We start from the raw sequence: 19,695 nt of genomic DNA on the forward strand, positions 1-19,695 counted from the left end.
CTGGCAGAGGCAACCCCACCCCAGTTCTACATGAATCAAGTCATTGCCCCTGTGGTCACTGACCTATAGCAATCATGAAAAGAAATTAGGAATAAGATAAGGATGAGGCAATTTGTGCTCTGAGAAACAGGGAAAAATAGTCCTTTGATAATTATCAATATTATCATGTTTTGTTTTTTGGCTGCACTGTGCAAAAAACAGGCGAAATGAGTCCTTAGAGAGCTAACAATATTATCATTTTTTTTGGCTGCACCATGCATCATGTGGAATCAGTTCACCATCCAGGGATCAAACCCCTGCCCTCTTCATTGGGAGCACAGTCTTAGCCCCCGGACCACCAGGGAAGCCTCAATATTATAACATTATCAAGAGAAATTTTTTACGAGTTTGGGTTCTTACATCTTCTCATACTAAAATCATGAACAGAGAAACCCATCGCTGGTGACTAGGAGCAAACTTCTACCAAATTGTGCGCTTGAGTGTCGGTACCCCTCTCACCTAAATCCCACATACACCGACCTCCCCAGGCCCTCAGCCACTTCAGAGCGGTTCCTCAGCGATTTCTGAGAGGCCGTATCCCAGGGTCAAGTCTTCAGGAAGTCCCCAAATAAAGCGGAAACTCCCAGCTCTCCGGTTGTGCTTTTTTTGGTTTTTCAGTCAAAAGCTTTGGTGACCGTAAAGGAGCACAGAGATGGCTTCTCTCCTTGGCCTGAACTCGGTGAGGATCCGGAGCCTTGAAAGTACATGCCTGTCCTCAGCCAGTCCAGAAAAACTGGGGTAAGTTTCTCCTGGTTCTTAGATCTTCCAGTTTTGGGTTGATACTGCTGAGTTTTATCTGGTGGTGTGTAACGGGTATCTGGTCCCCAGCTGAGAGATACTGGGAGAGTTCCTCCCCCCAAACTCTGCCTCCCAGAAAGACCCTGGGATCTGTTTAGTTGAAAGACACTATATCCAGCAGTTGAAAGAATGGTCTGGAGTGAATGAGGTTGGCCTAATGTCTTTTCTCAGTTAGGCTAAACAAAGGGTGTCAGAAGCCAACCTCTAACACTCCAGCCAGATTCATGTAAAATACATAAGGAACTTACTCTTTTAAGTACTTATTTAATTGGGAACTGAAGGAAATGTCACCCTGAAAATCGTCAAAATGGAACTCTTCCTTTTTTTTTATTATTCATTCATTTATCTTATTATTTAGATTCTACATATAAATCTTTGTCTTTCTCTGTCTAAATTATTTCACTTAGCTTAATACTTCCAGGTCCATCCATGTGGTTGTGAAGGTTTATTCTTTTTTATGGTTGAGTAGTAGTCCACATCTTTCTTCATTCATTTGTTGATAGGTATTTAAGTTGCTTCCATATCTTAACTGTCGTACATAATGCTGCTTAGGAACATGCAGGCACATGTTATTTTTTGAGTTAGTGTTTTTGTTTTTTGTTAAATGTTTTATTTTATATTGAAGTATAGCCAATTAACTATGTTGTGATAGTCTCAGGTGGACAGCAAAGGGACTCAGCCATACATATACATGTATCCATTCTCCCCCAAACTCCCTTCCCATCTAGGCTGCCATGTAATATTGAACAGAGTTCCCTGTATTATACAGTGGGTCCTTGTTGGTTATCCTTTTTATTCATTTATCACAAATAATAATTTATTTTAGGAGAGGAATCGTTTCACTTGCTTCAGGCAAAGCAGTTCAGTTCTGTTTCACACCGCAGGCACCTAGCAAAGAAAATAAACTGATCTCACAAAGAAAACAAACTGGTTTAATTGCTCAGTCATGTCCGACTCTTTTGTGACCCCACAGACAGCAGACTGCCAGCTTCCTCTGTCCATAGGATTTCCCAGGCTAGCATACTGCAGTGGGTTGTAATTTTCTTCCCCAGGGGATCTTCCTGACCCAGGGATCGAACCCATGCCTCCTGCATTGCAGGCAGGTTCTTTGCCACTGAGCCACCGTGACAGCCCCTTCCCTGCTGCTTATTTTTGCTCTTGTTGTTTAGCTGCTAAGTACCACTTAGCACAACCCAAAGAGGAGGCCAGGGGAAGCACCAAGAGCACTCTACCCAAGCCTGTTCCAATTACACACAAAAGAAATTTTGCCCTGGGTCCAGGGCAGCTGGCACGGCGCTGTTGCCAGGTAGCGTCTTTAGGAGCATCCTTTTCAACCTCAAACCGAGGCTGAGACCGTACCACGTATAGACATTTCATCACAAAGATCCTTACACTCAACATCTTTAGATGATAGCTTTCATGTGACTTCTTTCAGAACCCATAGACAACATCCTTAATTCGTTTCAGGTCTCCATTTATGACTTTTAAGCTTCAACCTGCTGGTCTGCCTCTCACTGTCTCTGCACACGCCAAAGAAAGGCTATGGCCAAAGGCCCAGATTTGCTGGCTTCACTGGGACCAGACTGGTTATCCATTGTAAATAAAGTAGTGTGTGTATGTCTATCTCAAACTTCCCAACTATCCCTTCCCCCAACCTTCCCCTCTGGTATCGATAAGAGTGTTCTTGTTTTGTTTGGAAAAATACCCAGGGGTGGAATTGCTGGAAGCAATGTGTTAGTCACTCAGTCATATCAGACCTCATGGACTGTAGCCCTCCAAGGCTCCTCTGTCCATGGGATTCTCCAGGCAAGAATACTGGAGTGGGTTGCCCTTTCCCTCCTCTAGGGCATCTTCCCAACCTAGGGATTGAACCCTGGTCTCCTGCATTACAGGCAGATTCTTTACCATTTGAACCACCAGGGAAGCCCATGGAATTGCTGGGTCATATGGTAAGTAGTTCTATTTTTAGTTTTTTGACGAAATTCCATACAGTTTCTAGAAGTGGCTGCACCAAGTTACATTCCCATTGTCAGTGTGCAAGGGTTCCCTTTTCTCCACATCCTCACTCCTATTTGTTATTTAGTTTTTTTGATGATAGCCATCCAGATAGGTGTCAGGTGGTATCTTGTGGTTTTGACTTGCTTTTCTCTGAAAATTAGTAATGTTGAGCATCTGTTTCTGTGTCTGTTGGACCTCTGTATGTCTTCTTTGGAAAAGTATTTATTCAGATCTTCTATCCATTTTTAAATTGAGTCCTTTTTTTTTGATACTGAGTTGGATGAGCATATATATTGGATGAGTTTATATATATTGGATGTTAACCCTTTATGAGTCATACCAAATCTATTTTCTCCCATTCAGTAAGTTGTCTTTTAGTTTTGTCGATGGTTTCCTTTGTTGTGTAAAACCTTCAATTAATTAATTAATTTTTTAATTGAAGAATAATTGCTTTACAGAATTGTGTCGGTTTCTGCCGGACATCAACATGAATCAGCCATTAAGTATACACATGTCCCCTCCCTATATGCAAAAACCTTTGAATCTGACTAGATGTCATGAATCTGCTTTTGTTTCCTTTGCTTTAGGAGACAGATCCAAAAATAAATATCGCTTCAATTTTATGTCACAGAGCATTCTACTTAGCTTTTCTTGTATGAGTTTTATTGTTTCCAGTCTTACATTTAGGTCTTTAATCCATTTTGAGTTTATTTTTGCATTTGGTGTAAGAAAATGTTCTAATTTCATTCTTTTCCATGTAGCTGCCCAGTTTTCTCAGTACCACTTATTGAGGAGACTCTTTTCTCCACTATATATTCTTAAAAATCTTTGCCGTAGATTAATCGACCATAACTATGTGGGTTTATTTCTGGGCTCTCTAGTCTGTTCTCTTGATCTATGTGTCTGTTTTTGTGCCAATGCCATATCGGTTACTGCAGCTTTGTAGTAGAGTTTGAAGTCAGGGATGACCGTACCTCCAGCTTTTTTTTTTTTTTTTTTAACTTTTTACTTTGTACTGGGGTATAGCCGATTAACAATGTTGTAATAGTTTCAGGTGAACATCAAAAGGATTCAGCCATACATATACACATATCCATCCTCCCCCAAACTCCCCTCCCATCCCTCTAACTTTATTCTTCATTCTTAAGATTGCTTTAGCAAGATGGGGGCTCTTTTTGACATTCCAAAACTCTTTTGTGTATACAATTGAAGAAAGTTGGCTTCATAAACCATCTTCGGAATTCTGACCTTAAAGGAACAAGTTCTAGGAAGAATTTGCTTTACTTTCTTTGTGCCTTTGAGCTGTAAATATATTCTACCAGACCTAACTCCTGAGACTGAGAGGAAAACAAAGAGAGAGAGAGAAACAGAAGTCTCTTTTAAAAACTCAAGCTAGGAAACTTAACTTATTCAAACTGCTATTTGTAAGCTATTGAGTTTCATATTGTACAATCTGATTTATGACTAAATTTTACAATGAGGCTATGAGATCTCATTGTACCTGTCTATATGTTTGTCCTTTATGGATATGATATACATAGGTCTCTACTTGTTATATATGGACTTCCCTGGAGGCTCAGACAATAAAGCGTCTGCCAACAATGCGGGAGACCCGGCTTCAATCCTTGGGTCGGGAAGATCTCCTGGAGAAGGAAATGGCAATCCACTCCAGTGTTCTTGCTTGGAATGGAAATCCCATGAACAGAGGCGGCTGGTAGGCTACAGTCCATGGGGTCGCAAAGAGTTGTACACGACTGAGCGACTTCACTTTCACTACTTGTTATATATAGATATCATTTTAAATATGACATGTCTCTACCTTTGGGTGGTGTCACAGAAATTAATTTGGAAATGAGCTCTATTTAATTGGCTTACACAGGAAATTAATGCTTATATAAATTCTTAGAAACTAACCCAAATTAATTTCAGGTTCACATATTTTGGGAATTATTCAGTATTAAGTTAACATTTGTTATTAAAGTTAGCTTGAGTTTGTTGGCTTAATGAATACAGATATGTCTTTAGGGTCAGCAACATTAAATATAATGCTTTTATTGTACTTAGGTTAACCAGTAGTCAAATAAGATCTTATTATTTCTGTTACAAAAATTTATCAGAAAGAAAAATAACTTGGTATGATAAACTTTTATAAGTGAATTAAATGTAAATAGGAGTTTTTAGGTAAAATCTTTAGAAATAATTATACTTTAGGAATGGCCACTTAGAAATAGTTTCCCCAGATATTCGGTAACTTCACACTGTCCAATTTTGCTAAATTAAATTAAATGATGGAAGTTTATTGAAGATCTGTGTTTAAGTTACTAAAACATTAATTACTGAACATAGGCTTCCTTTTACAGATGAACTAAAGATATTTAGGACTATTAGTAACTATGCTTGGTGTCAAATTGAGACGTTTTCTATAAGAAAGCACATGTTTTTAGACATTAAAAATAATATATATCAGTTTGCCAGTCTACAGAATACTAATATAAAAGACAATTTATAATTGCTTACTTCTTGTTTTCACTAGAAAGTAAGGATTTTTTAAGAGTTGAAAAAGCTAATTAAAATATATAATTAAAACCACTAGACGTTAAATAGGAAAACATTTTTCTGTGCAAGGGAAAAAAGCCTAAGGACTGGAAATGCATGTAGTTAAGGTAAGAAAGAGTAATTTTGTCCTAAAGAAAAGAGAGAGAAAGGGAAAAGCATAGGACAAAAATCTGGAGGTGAAAAAGGAAGTTACAGAAAGTTTGTAGGAAAGAAATCCTAGGGAAAAAAAGAAAAGTTTTGTTTGTGATCAGGACTGGCTAAGATTAGAACATTTTTAAATAAGTACATACATTAACTAATTAATAAATTTAAATAAATAAATTCATGAGTATATGAATTTTAATATTAAAGGTAAGGTGGGAGAAGGGATAAATTAGGAGTTTGGGATTAACAGATACACACTACTATATATAAAATAGATAAATAACAAGGACCTACTATATAGCACAGGGAACTAAGTATCTTTTAATAACCTATAATGGAAAAGAATCTGAAGAAGAGCATATATAGAGAGTTGAAAAAATATATGTGTTCAATTAAAAAGAAAGAATTTATATTTAAAAATCCAAGATTCAAAAAAAAGATTAAAAAAAAATCGTACATCCTGTCACTTACAAGTTGGAGGAGTAACTAAAATTGGCATTAAATTTTATAACTCATTAAGTGATTCCATTGCATTATCTGGCTTACTCTTAACCAAACCACAAGGGAATCAGTATGACTCAGTTGTATAGAAAAGAAGACAGGCTCAAAGAGATTGAGTTTTCTCCATGTGAACGTGATCATACTTAACTTGGGCAAGTTCAAACACAAGCTTCATCCTGGCATGTGTGCCGCTCAAGCAGCAGGGACTTTGTTTACTGCTCTGTGCCTAGACCCAGAATTGTGCCTACATAGAGTAGACTCTCCGGAGAAGGCAATGGCGCCCCACTCCACTACTCTTGCTTGGAAAATCCCATGGACACAGGAGCCTGGTAGGCTGTAGTCCAATGGGGTCACGAAGAGTCGGACACTTACTGAGCAACTTCACTTTCACTTTTCACTTTCATGCATTGGAGAAGGAAATGGCAACCCACTCCAGTGTTCTTGCCTGAAGAATCCCAGGGATGGTGGAGCCTGGTGGGCTGCCATCTGAGGGGTCGCACAGAGTTGGACACGACTGAAGCGACTTAGCAGCAGCAGAGTAGGCTCTCAATGAACATTCAGTTCAGTTCAGTCTCTCAGTCATGTCTGACTCTTTGCAACCCCATGAATCGCAGCACGCCAGGCCTCCCTGTCCATCACCAACTCCTGGAGTTCACTCAGACTCACGTCCATTGAGAAAAAAACAAAGGTAAGGTGATGTAAAGCCTGAATTTGGTTTTCTGTCCTTTAAGAGGACAAAGTTTTCTTAGAATATTGATCAGCTTTCCATAAAAGACTGTAATGTTTCTTTACCTTTAAGTAATCTGTTGTAAAGATCTGTATTTGCCTTTGAAATTTTTTATTGTCACTTTGGTTAAATAAGTGTAGTTTTACAGTGACCTATGATCCTATTTGGCCAAGTGCTTTTAAACCTTTTTTGATATTTTTGATGGACTTCCCCAAATCAAATTCTAAGTGAAATTCTTTGACCTCTGTCCAACTTTGAGGTTTCCCAGTTCTACTGATACAAGGATGAAGTCATAACTCCTACAGTCACTGTCCTATAGTAACCCCTAAGAGGGCTCCAGGGTGGAGTTGACAGTGAGACAGCACAGGCCCTTAGATAATTAGATATTTTGAGGAGAAATTTCTGATGAACCCAGACTCTTTCGTCTTTCCTTATTTGGAAAGCACTAAAATCGTTAAAGGAGATACCGGCTCCTTGTGACCGGCAACAACCTTCTATCAAGATGTGTGGTTACTTGCATGTACCCATTCACCTCATTCGCCTACCGACCCATTGATGAGTCTTCTGAGCAGCTCCTCAGGGCGGAGGGGCCGGGTTCCTGGTGTATAGTCCTTGAAAAATCTCCAGATAAGGCTGAAAGTCACAGCTCTCATGTTGCGCAGGTTCCAACTGGCAGTGGAAATGACCCACTCAAGGTTCCACAGCTGGTTGGCAGCAGGGACAACAACTCTAGCCCTCTGACATTTAGTCTATCCTTACAGTGCACCTCCTGCAGCCCCCTGACACTCTGTGTTTAGCTGTTCAATTTTTTTTTTTAATGGTCTTTGTTCATTTCTGTCATTCATTCTTGAAAGTGAAAGTGAAGTCGCTCAGTCGTGTCTGACTCTTTGGGACCCCATGGGCTGTAGCCCGCTAGTCTCCTCCGTCTGTCCATGGGATTTTCCAGGCAAGAATACTGGAGTGGGTTGCCGTTTCCTTCTTCTCCAGAGGATCTTCCTGACCCAGGAATTGAACCCGGATCTCCCACGCTGCAGGCAGACTCTGTACCATCTGAGCCACCAGGGAAGCTATTCTTACACCTCTCATTAGTTGTTTAGTTGCTAAGTCGTGTCTGACTCTTTTCAATCTCTTGGACTATAGCCCGCCAGGCTCCTCTGTCCATGAGATTTCCTAGGCAAGAACACTGGAGTGGGTTGCCATTTCCTTCTCCAGGGTATTTTTTTTTAATAAATTTAATTTTTGGCTGTTCTGGGTCTTCAGTCTTTATCTAGTTTCGGTGAGTGAGGGCTCCTCTCTAGTTGCAGCGTGCAGGCTTCTTATTCCGGTGGCTTTTCGTGTTGCAGAGCACAGGCGCTAGGCATGCGGGCTTCAGGAGTTGAGCTCAAGGGCTTGGTTGCTCCATGGCATGTGGAACTTTCCTGGACCAGGGATCAAACCTGTGTCCTCTGTATTGGCAGGCCAGTTCCTAACCACTGGACCACCAGGGAAGCCCTTCAGTTCAGTTCAGTTCAGTCGCTCAGTCGTGTCCGACTCTTTGCGACCCCATGAATCGCAGCATGCCAGGCCTCCCTGTCCATCACCATCTCCCGGAGTTCACTCAGACTCACGTCCATCGAGTCCGTGATGCCATCCAGCCATCTCATCCTCTGTCGTCCCCTTCTCCTCCTGCCCCCAATCCCTCCCAGCATCAGAGTCTTTTCCAATGAGTCAACTCTTCGCATGAGGTGGCCAAAGTACTGGAGTTTCAGCTTTAGCATTATTCCTTCCAAAGAAATCCCAGGGCTGATCTCCTTCAGAATGGACTGGTTGGATCTCCTTGCAGTCCAAGGGACTGTCAAGAGTCTTCTCCAACACCACAGTTCAAAAGCATCAATTCTTCGGCGCTCAGCCTTCTTCACAGTCCAACTCTCACATCCATACATGACCACAGGAAAAACCATAGCCTTGACTAGATGGACCTTAGTCAGCAAAGTAATGTCTCTGCTTTTGAATATGCTGTCTAGGTTGGTCATAAGTTTTCTTCCAAGGAGTAAGCGTCTTTTAATTTAATGGCTGCAGTCACCATCTGCAGTGATTTTGGAGCCCCAAAAAATAAAGTCTGACACTGTTTCCACTGTTTCCCCATCTATTTGCCATGAAGTGATGGGACCGGATGCCATGATCTTCGTTTTCTGAATGTTGAGCTTTAAGCCAACTTTTTCACTCTCCTCTTTCACTTTCATCAAGAGGCTTTTTAGTTCCTCTTCACTTTCTGCCATAAGGGTGGTGTCATCTGCATATCTGAGGTTATTGATATTTCTCCCGGCAATCTTGATTCCAGCTTGTGTTTCTTCCAGTCCAGCGTTTCTCATGATGTACTGTGCATAGAAGTTAAATAAGCAGGGAGACAATATACAGCCTTGACATACACCTTTTCCTATTTGGAACCAGTCTGTTGTTCCATGTCCTTAGCTGTTCAATTATTGATTCATCCATTTACAGCAACAACTTTTACCAAAACCCTGTGCAGAATCAGTTCCTTTCTCAGGGGTTAGTTCTGGAGCAGGTCCAAAGGGGAGAGCCGGCAAGAGACACCAAGAAAGGGGGCCTGTGCTGGGCCCCCTTCCTTTCTCACACTTTCCTGAACAACCTAGGCTGACCAGGATTTTCCATAGGGCCTGGCATGAGCTGAAAATTTTAAAAGACAGAGTAACAGGGTGTTGGGGTGCTCAGCCCTCGTCTTTGCAGTTTGGAGGCCCTGAGCTCTGAACCAGGGCCTCGTGAGACAGCCCAGCTTCTCCTCTGTAGTCCCTATGACCCAGGCCCAGTGAGGGAGATCTCATCTCAGCCTGCTTGCTGGTCTCTCAGGATATCTTTTCCCTTTAAGGTTGACCTTGAGGTTGCTTTTCAGCCAAATTCATTTGGCAAGAATGTTGTTGGTTGAGAGAATCACATTAGCATTGGCCTTCAAAATTACTGTGGATGATGACTACAGCCATGAAATTAAAAGATGCTTACTCCTTGGAAAGAAATCTATGAGAAACCTAGTGAAGCGAAAGTGAAGTCGCTCAGTCGTGTCTGGCTCTTTGTGACCCCATGGACTGTAGCGTATCAGGCTCCTCTGTCCATGGGATTTTCCAGGCAACGGGGCTGGAGTGGATTGCCATTTCCTTTTCCAGGGGATTTTCCTGACCCAGGAATTGAACCCGGGTCTCCCACGTTGCAGGCAGATGCTTTACCATCTGAGCCACCAGGGAAGCAGCTTATTAAAAAGCAGAGATATCACTTTAAACAGACAAAGATCCATATAGTCAAAGCTATGGTTTTTCCAGTAGTCATGTATGGTTGTGAGAGTTGGACCATAAAAAAGGCTAAGCACTGAAGAATTGATGCTTTTGAACTGCGGTGTTGGAGAAGACTCTTGAGAGTCCCTTGGACTGCAAGGAGATCAAACCAGTCCATCCTAAAGGAAATCAGTCCTGAATATTCATTGGAAGGACTGATGCTGAAGCTGAAACTCCAATCCTTTGGCCACCTGATGTGAAGAGCTGACTCATTAGAAAAGACCCTGATGCTGGGAAAGATTGAAGGCAGGAGGAGAAGGAGACAACAGAGGATAAGATGGTTGGATGGCATCGCTGACTCAATGGACTTGAGTTTGAGCAAACTGGGAGATAGTGGTGGGCAGGGGAGCCAGGCGTGCTGCAGTCCATGGGTTTGCAAAGGGTCAGACAGGACTGAGAGACTGAACGCCACGGGCCTGCCCTCTTGGTGAGAGGGCTCTGTGTCACCACCGCCTGGAGGTGGAGGGAGGGCTTGGAAACCAGGGAAGCAGTAGGAGGCCACTAACAGCTCTTGTGTCCGCTCACTCCAGAAAGGATGAAAGTGACAGGGCCTTCCCAGAGCCAGGCCAGGCGCCTGGTTCCCATGCAGCGCAGGCAAGTCTCACACCCTCCTTCAAGTCCTGCTGATGCAGTGGGGCATCCCTGAGAAGCCCCTTGGGTGGGCTCCGCTCTGAGCAGTGGCTGCCCAGAGCTCCTGGCCCACCCTCCATGGGCCCCCGGAGCCGGTCTGTGAGACCACCCAACCTCCCGGAACTGGCTTGCTCCCTACTGCCGTCCCACTTAGAGCGGCCGTGAGGGTTCTGACGTGTGTGACTGTGAGTGCATGTTTGCTTGGGTGGGCCTGGCCCCCCCGCCCTCCCGGCGCTGAGGCTGCTTCCCCTTGTCTGTGGACGAGCAGCTGCAGGCCCCAGGGACACCTTGACTTAGGAAACCTGCCTGAGGGCGTTGCTTCCTGCCCAGAGTCACAGGCACCTGAGGGAGCCTTTTGTTTGTCTCCAGCCTGAGCTGGGGCGGAGAGAGGTCACGGGGAAAGGGAGAGGGCCAGATGCCCCAGGCTGCCTCTTTCCTCGCCCACGTGCACCCTCGTGCACATGTGCCTCTGGGAGGGGGGCGGGGAGAGGTTATTATAGGACAGATGGGGCCAGATAATGCCCAAGGTCTCCCCATGGCTGTCTCGGGGAGAATTATGGCCACTGTGACGGGGAAGTGGTGGTGGGGGGAGACTGCAGGGTGGGGGCCCTAGCTGCTGCTGATGTCAGAGGCTGCCATTGACTCTGGGGCATGGTGGGGGGGGGCGGGCGGTGTGCTAATGACCTCCCCCAGGGCCAAGGCTCTCTTCCTCAGCCTTGCCTGGTTAACTCTCACGGTCCCTCCGAGCGGTAGAATGGGGAGAGATGTCTGGGAATTCTCTGTGGTTCTGGAAGCCGTTTCTGGCTTTGCTTGCAGATGAGCGCAGAGCCCCCCGCCCCACCACTGGAAGTCACCAGTGGGGGTGAGGGGTGTGCCACAGGCCAGGAAGGAAGAGACAAGACCCAGGCTGGATGGGGAGGCCCTGGGTTTGGAGGGTGGGCCCCTCGGGCTTGCTCACTCCCTCAAGAGTCCTCTACTGAGTGTCCAGTGGACTTCCCTGGTGACTCAGACGATGAAGCATCTGCCTACAATGCAGAAGACCCACATTCAATTCCTAGGTCAGGAAGATCTCCTGGAGAAGGAAATGGCAACCCACTCCAGTACTCTTGCCTGGGAAATCCCATGGATGGAGGAATCCGGTGGTAGGCTACAGTCCATGGGGTTGCAAAGAGTCGAAGACAACTGAGCGACGTCATTTTCTTTCGTTCTTTCACTGAGTGTCCACCATGAAGCTCTACAGTTTCAGGGGAAAATGAATGGTGTGGCCCCATATGGGAAGCAGTAGGGCAGAGGAGGAGGGGTGAGGTACACAGGAGAGGGAGGGGTGCTCCTGGGGGTAGTGACATTTGAACTGAGTGTGGAGAGTCAGGTCAGGAAGGAGTCAGCCAGGTGAGAGAGGGGCTGGGGTGGGGGGCAAGTATTCCAGGTAGAGCATCGGGGTTGGGGTGGGGGGCAGGGGGCAGGAAATCTGAGGGTGCTCAGCTGGGCCGTGTTTGTAGAGCGTGGCGGGAAATGAAGGCTGAGACACAGGCGGAAGTCAGAGCAAGCTGGTGGGCCTGGGACAATTCCTCTGCAGGTTCCCAGGAGACAGAGGCCGAGAGTTGAAGAGGGGAAACCTGGGCTTGTCTGGGCCCAGCCCCGAGGAGGTGAGTGCTGAGCATCACCTTGGGTATGTGGGAAAGCTATGTGCTGGAGGACAGACAGACAGACTTCCCAACCCCCTCCCAGCACTTAACTTTATGCCTGGGAGCCCCTGCTTCTTCAAGCTGAATTTCCTTATCTGTATAATCAGGGAATATTTTCTTTTTCTTTGTGTAATCCTCTCGTGGCAGTTATGAGGCTTAAATCAGGTAACGATACATCTTAGCCAGTGTCTAGGCACTCTGGACTCCTGTCCTCCGCCCCCTGCTTCTCCTCCAGCCTGGCCCAGCGCCTTCCCAAGGTGCCCCCATGTTCAGGTAAGCTCACAGCACTGGACATCCCCTCACTCTACTCTTTAATTAGAATCCAATACCTTTGGGCTCCCTTGACAAACGTTTATCACAGTGTCAATAAGGCTATTACCCATTCTCCCCATCCATGTTTTTTTAAAGACTTTCTTAGGCACAGTTTTAGGTTCCCAGAGAAATTGAGAGGGGGAGACAGATTTCCCAGCATTCCTCTACCCCACAACTGTCCATGTCTGTAAACTCCATTAGGACCTGGAAATTTCATGAGGACTTGGATCCTTTTCAAGTTTTGGACTCCCCAGCACTTAGCACAGTGCTAGGCAACTGTGCTGTGGCTTCGACCCCATGGACTATAGCCCGTCAGGCTCTCCATCCATGGAGTTCTCCAGGCAAGAATACCGGAGTGGGTTGCCATTCCCTTCACCAGGGGATCTTCCTGATCCAGGGATCGAACCCGTGTCTCCTGCATTGCAGACAGATTCTCTACTGTCTGATCCACTAGGAAAGTGATAGATAATTAAAAGATAGGAGCTTGCCACTCTGGAGATTCTCAATAAACGCTGACTTTCTTCCAGCTCTTCCATACTGTTTATAGGATACAAGCTTATTTACAATTGAAAGAAGGGCATGTTTTCCTCCAATGGGGCCAATTGTGAGAGGGCAGCAGAAAGTTATGGCAAGTTTAACTCGTGGGGTTGAGGTCATTTTGGGTCACCTCCCTACAGAGAACACTTGATGTAATTCAGCATTTCCTTCCTCAGTCTGAGTTGCTTGCCATTGTGTAATTCTTACTTGTACCAAGGAGACTAAGCCTAAGTTCACCGAGGATGTGGAGTCCCTCCCACGAGTCTGGCTCGGTACTGGGGACTCATAATGGTTGATGTGGAAGTCCTGGGCCAGGGTTTGTTCTAAGCCAGTGGTCCCCAGCATTTCTGACACCAGGGACCCATTTCATGGAAGACAATTTTTCAACAAACCAGGCCTAGGGGTGTGGTTTTGGGATGATTCAAGCATATTATGTTTATCATGCTGCTACTGATCTGATAGGCAGCTGAGCTCAGGCGGTAATGCAAGCGATTGGGAACGGCAGTGGCCTTAAATACAGATGAAGCTTCGCTGGTTTGGCCACCACTCACCTCCTGCTGTGTGGTCTGGTTCCTAACAGGCCGAGGATGGGTACTTGACCATGACCCCGGGGTTGGGGACCTCTGTCCTAAGCTCTTCACATATAGTCACTCAGTCCTTACAACAACCAGCCAAACTAGTTGGCACTATTAGAATCCTTGTTTGATTTATTTATTTACCATGTGTGTGCACAGCTTACGGGATATTAGTTCCCTGACCAGGGGTCAAACCCTTGGCAGTGAAAGTGCCGAGTTCTCACCGCTGGACTACCAGGGAATGCCTGGGATCCCTGTTTAATAGACAGGAAATGGGAGGTCTTGAGAGGTGCCGCTGGATCAAGTTCAAGAGCGTTCCGAAGTAAAGACACTAGCATGCACAATCTGCTCTCCACCTTTTTTTCAGAAGTGAAGATTTACAATGTTAGTTTCTGCTGTACAGCAAAGTGAATCACTTATACATATGTTGCTGTTGCTCAGTTGCCCAGTCGTGCCGGGCTCTTTGCGACCACATTCTTTTCCATTATGGTTTATTGCAGGGTAATGGACATGGTTCCCTGGACTGTACTGCAGGACCTTGCTGTCTATCCATTCTTTATCTAACAGTTTGCATCTGTCTATCTCCAGCATCCCACCCCTCCCTCCCCCTCCCCCTTGGGAACCGCAGATCTGTTCTGTGAGTCTGTTGTTTCTCTTTTGGAGATAAGTTCATTTGTGCCATATTTTAGATTCCATGAATGAGTGCCATGATGAGATACTTGTCTCTGTGACTCGCTTCACTCTGATAATTGCTGGGTCCATCTGTGTAGTCGTGAACTGCACTAATTCTTACGGCTGTGCGCTCTTTACAAAACTTGCAAATTCATCTCTCTGAAAAGCGGGGCCCACATTTGCTGCTTACACCTGACAGATCTCAGGGTGTTGAGCGGTGCGCTCGGTTATCCCCTTACACTGGTTACTCTTGTTTTCTTCTTCCTGTCCCCAGCAAGTAAGCCGGGGACACTTGGCAGGGGCTGCAGTTAAAGCTATCTTGGCAATAGCCTAAACCAGAAGAGCCAACTGAAGGCAGGTGGGCTGAGTTTAACCTTCCAGATATTTGACCTATACACCATTTTTAGGGGTCGTGGTGGAGAAGACAATGGCACCCCACTCCAGTACTCTTGCCTGGAAGATCCCATGGATGGAGGAGCCCGGAAGGCTGCAGTCCATGGGGTCGCTGAGGGGTCAGACACGACTGAGTGACTTCAATTTTACTTCTCACTTTCACTCTTCACTTTCATGCATTGGAGAAGGAAATGGCAACCCACTCCAGTGTTCTTGCCTGGAGAATCCCAGGGACGGGGGAGCCTAGTGGGCTGCCGTCTATGGGGTCACACAGAGTCGGACACGACTGAAGCGACTTAGCAGCAGTAGCAGCAGGGGTCGTGGTTGTGTAACTAACCACGCAGTAGTTAAAACTCACGGAATTGTATGCTAAGAGTGAAGTTTACTGTATGCAAACTTATTCGTCGGTAAAACTGGGTCTTCGAGATGAATTCCCAGGCAGTTGGGGTTTCTGACCTGGGATATGGCCAGCACTGGGCCCTCTCTTTTTGCTGTCCTAACTGCTGGTGGGCTGGTGCCCTGACATCACTCAGTTCCTCATATTTCCGGAGCACTTGAGGGCTTTTTGTAGCCCAAGGTTTAGCCAAGTGGCTCGAGTGGAGTTACAGAAATCTTTTTTTACTCCTTTTTTTTTAAAAAAAAAAAACAAGGAGAATGATAAAAACTAGGAAGCTGGGAAGTGGGGAAAAGAGAGGCAAACCAGTGAAGTGAGAAGAAAAGGGCTTGATTTCATTCTCTGCTCCCATGTAGGTCTGGCAGAGCCAGAGTCGACAGGTAGAGAAGTGCTAAGCAGGGTGGACTGATCCAGGCCTTTGGTACAGACAGAAATGTGCCGCTTTCTTCGGTTGGTTTCCTAATTCTTTCAGGCTAGAAGATCTTGGGACACTCAGCTACAAAAGTTGCTTGGTTGGGAACAGCAAGCACACTTAAAGCTGTCTCCTGCTTTCCTTATTTGCGGGACTCCAAGGGGGTAATTGCAAAGAAATAGAGGAAAACAACAGAATGGGCAAGACTAGAGATCTCTTCAAGAAAATTAGAGACACCAAGGGAACATTTCATGCAAAGATGGGCTCGATAAAGGACAGAAATGGTATGGACCTAACAGAAGCAGAAGATATTAAGAAGAGGTGGCAAGAATACACGGAAGAACGGTACAAAAAAGATCTTCACAAACAAGATAATCACGATGGTGTGATCACTCACCTAGAGCCAGACATCCTGGAATGTGAAGTCAAGTGGGCCTTAGAAAGCATCACTATGAACAAAGCTAGTGGAGGTGATGGAATTCCAGTAGAGCTATTTCAAATCCTGAAAGATGATGCTGTGAAAGTGTTGCACTCAATATGCCAGCAAATTTGGAAAACAGCAGTGGCCACAGGACTGGAGAAGGTCAGTTTTCATTTCAATCCCAAAGAAAGGCAATGCCAAAGAATGCTCAAACTACCGCACATTTGCACTCATCTCATACGCTAGTAAAGTAATGCTCAAAATTCTCCAAGCCAGGCTTCAGCAATACGTGAACCGTGAACTTCCAGATGTTCAAGCTGGTTTTAGAAAAGGCAGAGGAACCAGAGATCAAATTGCCAACATCCGCTGGATCATCAAAAAAGCAAGAGAGTTCCAGAAAAACATCTATTTCTGCTTTATTGACTATGCCAAAGCCTTTGCCTGTATGGATCACAATAAACTGGAAAATTCTTAAACATATGGGAATACCAGACCACCTGACCTGCCTCTTGAGAAATCTGTATGCAGGTCAGGAAGCAACAGTTAGAACTAGACATGGAACAGACTGGTTCCAAATAGGGAAAGGAATACGTCAAGGCTGTATATTGTCACCTTGCTTATTTAACTTCTGTGCAGGGTACATCATGAGAAATGCTGGGCTGGAAGAAACACAAGCTGGAATCAAGACTGCCGGGAGAAATATCAATAACCTCAGATATGCAGATGACACCACCCTTATGGCAGAAAGTGAAGAGGAACTAAAAAGCCTCTTGATGAAAGTAGAGAGTGAAAAAGTTGGCTTAAAGCTCAACATTCAGAAAACAAAGATCATGGCATCTGGGCCCATCACTTCATGGCAAATAGACTGGGAAACAGTGGAAACAGTGTCAGACTTCATTTTTTGGGGCTCCAAAATCACTGCAGGTGGTGACTGCAGCCATGAAATTAAAAGACGCTTACTCCTTGGAAGAAAAGTTATGACCAACCTAGATAGCATATTGAAAAGCGGAGACATTACTTTGCCAACAAAGGTACGTCTATTCAAGGCTATGGTTTTTCCAGTAGTCATGTATGGATGTGAGAGTTGGACTGTGAAGAAGGCTGAGAGCTGAAGAATTGATGCTTTTGAACTGTGGTGTTGGAGAAGACTCTTGAGAGTCCCTTGGACTGCAAGGAGATTCAACCAGTCCATTCTGAAGGAGATCAGCCCTGGGATTTCTTTGGAAGGAATGATGCTGAAGCTGAAACCAGTACTTTGGCTACCTCATGTGAAGAGTCGACTCATTGGAAAAGACTCTGATGCTGGGAGGGATTGGGGGCAGGAGGAGAAGGGGACGACAGAGGATGAGATGGCTGGATGGCATCACCGACTTGATGGATGTGAGTCTGAGTGAACTCCGGGAGATGGTGATGGACAGGGAGGCCTGGCGTGCTGCGATTCATGAGGTCGCAAGGAGTCGGACACGACTGAGTGACTGAACTGAACTGAACTGAAAGGGGTAATATGGGCTTCCCTTGTGGCTCAGCTGGATAAGAATCCACCTGCAATGTGGGAGACCTGGGTTGTATTCCTGGGTTGGGAAGATCCCCTGGAGAAGGGAAAGGCTACCCACTCCAGTATTCTGGCCTGAAGAATTCCACGGACTGTATAGTCCATGTGGTCACAGAGTCAGACACGACTGAGCAACTTTCACTTCATAAAAGGGTAATATACGACACTGGAGTGCAGCCCTGCTGGCGGGAGGGAAACAGACAGAAGAAAGACATCTGTTGCTTCCAGCAACCCTGACAAGTCCTCCCCTGCCCCGGTCCCATTTCCCTGAGATGCTCTTCCAGGCATTTTCACACCAATCATCTCCCAACTGTTCACTCCTGGAGGGCCGTAGTCTCCAGTGGGGGCAGTAAGAAATCATCTCCATATTCAGTGTATTCACTCCTGGTAGTTCTCTGACTGGTCTCTAAAGTAATCTTAGTAACCAGCCTGAATCCACCGCATGCCCCATCCATCCATCATTTATCCATCCTTCCTTCACCTCCACAGAGATGTACTGAGACTTGATATGTGCCTGACACCGTTCTCCATGTGCAATCACAGGAGTGAATATGACAAAAATCCTGCCTTAAGGACTTACACTCTTGTCAGGGGAGTGAAATTAATGTTCGACTGCAATAACTGCTCTGGTGAAAGACAAAGCTGCAAAGGATATAGTTGGGGATGGTGTTGCTATTTAAAATGGGTCTTCTGGGAAGGATTTTCTTGTAGCTGTCTGAGGCAAGTATGTTGTAAACAAGAGAACAGGAAATTCTGGCCCCATCCAGGGCTTGCTCCACCTGCTCTACTGTCTGTCTCTCAGCCTGACCTGTCCCTTGTACTCCTGTGAGCAAAACTGAGGCCACTCTCCAGCCATCACATCTGGGTACCTCTGCAGTTTACGCTGACGTGGCGTCCATGCCAGATGGTTTGAGAGTATCTGGTTCTGCTGAGTACCCAGGGCCTTCTGGGACTTTAGCCGAGTAGGGGAGAACAGAGATTGTGGTTTAAATTTAGCTGACAGAATGCAATGAAAGGTCAAGTGCCAAGGAAGGGGGAAAAGAACAGCTAGGAGGGTGAGAGAGAGGCTGCTGCACCCAGTTACATCAGAATGAAGATGGATAATTTCAGATAATTTCGGTATCTGCAAAAAGCCTGGACTGGCAGAGCTGAGGGGGATCCCTGCACTGAGGGGCAGGGAGATGAAAGGGAGGGAGCAGGGAGCCTCGTCTTGTTCCATCCTTCAGCTCTAGCCCATGCGACAATGGTCTAAAGGGCAGTACCTTACCGTATGTGATGACTGAAACCTAGCCATGGCTTGAAAATTCCTGACCTACTATGGGAATTGTCTTCTCCTGAACAGAAGAATAAATCCTAAGTCTTATGATTGCATGTGGAATTGTCTGAGTGAGGTCAAAAAGACAAAAGATTACAGTGAACTTGAATCTCTTCAAGGTGTTGGATATTCTGAAATGGTGGTGCTCAAAACCAACACATTCTGCTCTCAAAATCTTCTTGCAGTGAAAGTTAACCACATCTTCCACAGTTGGTGATGGGCTTTTCCCCTTCATGTGGGAATAAGAAATTAAGGCTATTCAGCGGTAAGGTTAGAGGTGAAACACACAAGATAAATCAAAGTGCAACTTTTCCCATATTACCTCCTTTGAAACCAAGCCAGTGATGAATAGCTGAGGTCAAATGGTTTATCTGCAAACCCCTGAGCTCATAAAATGTGAAGTATATTGAATACTATAAAGTAACTCAAAGATAAGAATTGGATTTAAGTATCTTCTCTGCAAATGATGTCTCTGCTCAAGACTGTAAGTATCTGGAATAATTTTACAGTTAAAACAGAGTCAAGGAGGAAGACTGACTTGCTTGAACCCAAGTGCCAGAGAGAAGAGTCTGGATTTTAACCCGTTTGTCTCCCAGTTCCAAGTTCACACTGTCCAATACCCAACACTGAACTCCTGGAAAGTACAGCCTCTTACGTGGTGACCAAGACATGTGGGTGGAGAAGAACCTAGATCAATCAGTCAGTCACTGA

At 45.3% G+C, this 19,695-nt stretch overlaps 1 protein-coding gene across 1 annotated transcript in view; it reads left to right on the plus strand.

The window, feature by feature from the left end:
* Positions 1–632: 632 nt before the first annotated feature.
* BAG4 (BAG cochaperone 4) overlaps positions 633–19,695 on the plus strand; it is a 54,945-nt gene continuing 35,882 nt past the window's right edge. Inside the window, exon 1 of the mRNA XM_069573030.1 lies at positions 633–777. Within this exon, the coding sequence (XP_069429131.1) occupies positions 745–777 (33 nt within the window). The 5' untranslated portion in view covers positions 633–744. The remainder of the gene's footprint in view (positions 778–19,695) is intronic.

Source organism: Ovis canadensis, chromosome 26, assembly GCF_042477335.2.
Source record: "Ovis canadensis isolate MfBH-ARS-UI-01 breed Bighorn chromosome 26, ARS-UI_OviCan_v2, whole genome shotgun sequence".
NCBI lineage: Eukaryota > Metazoa > Chordata > Mammalia > Artiodactyla > Bovidae > Ovis > Ovis canadensis.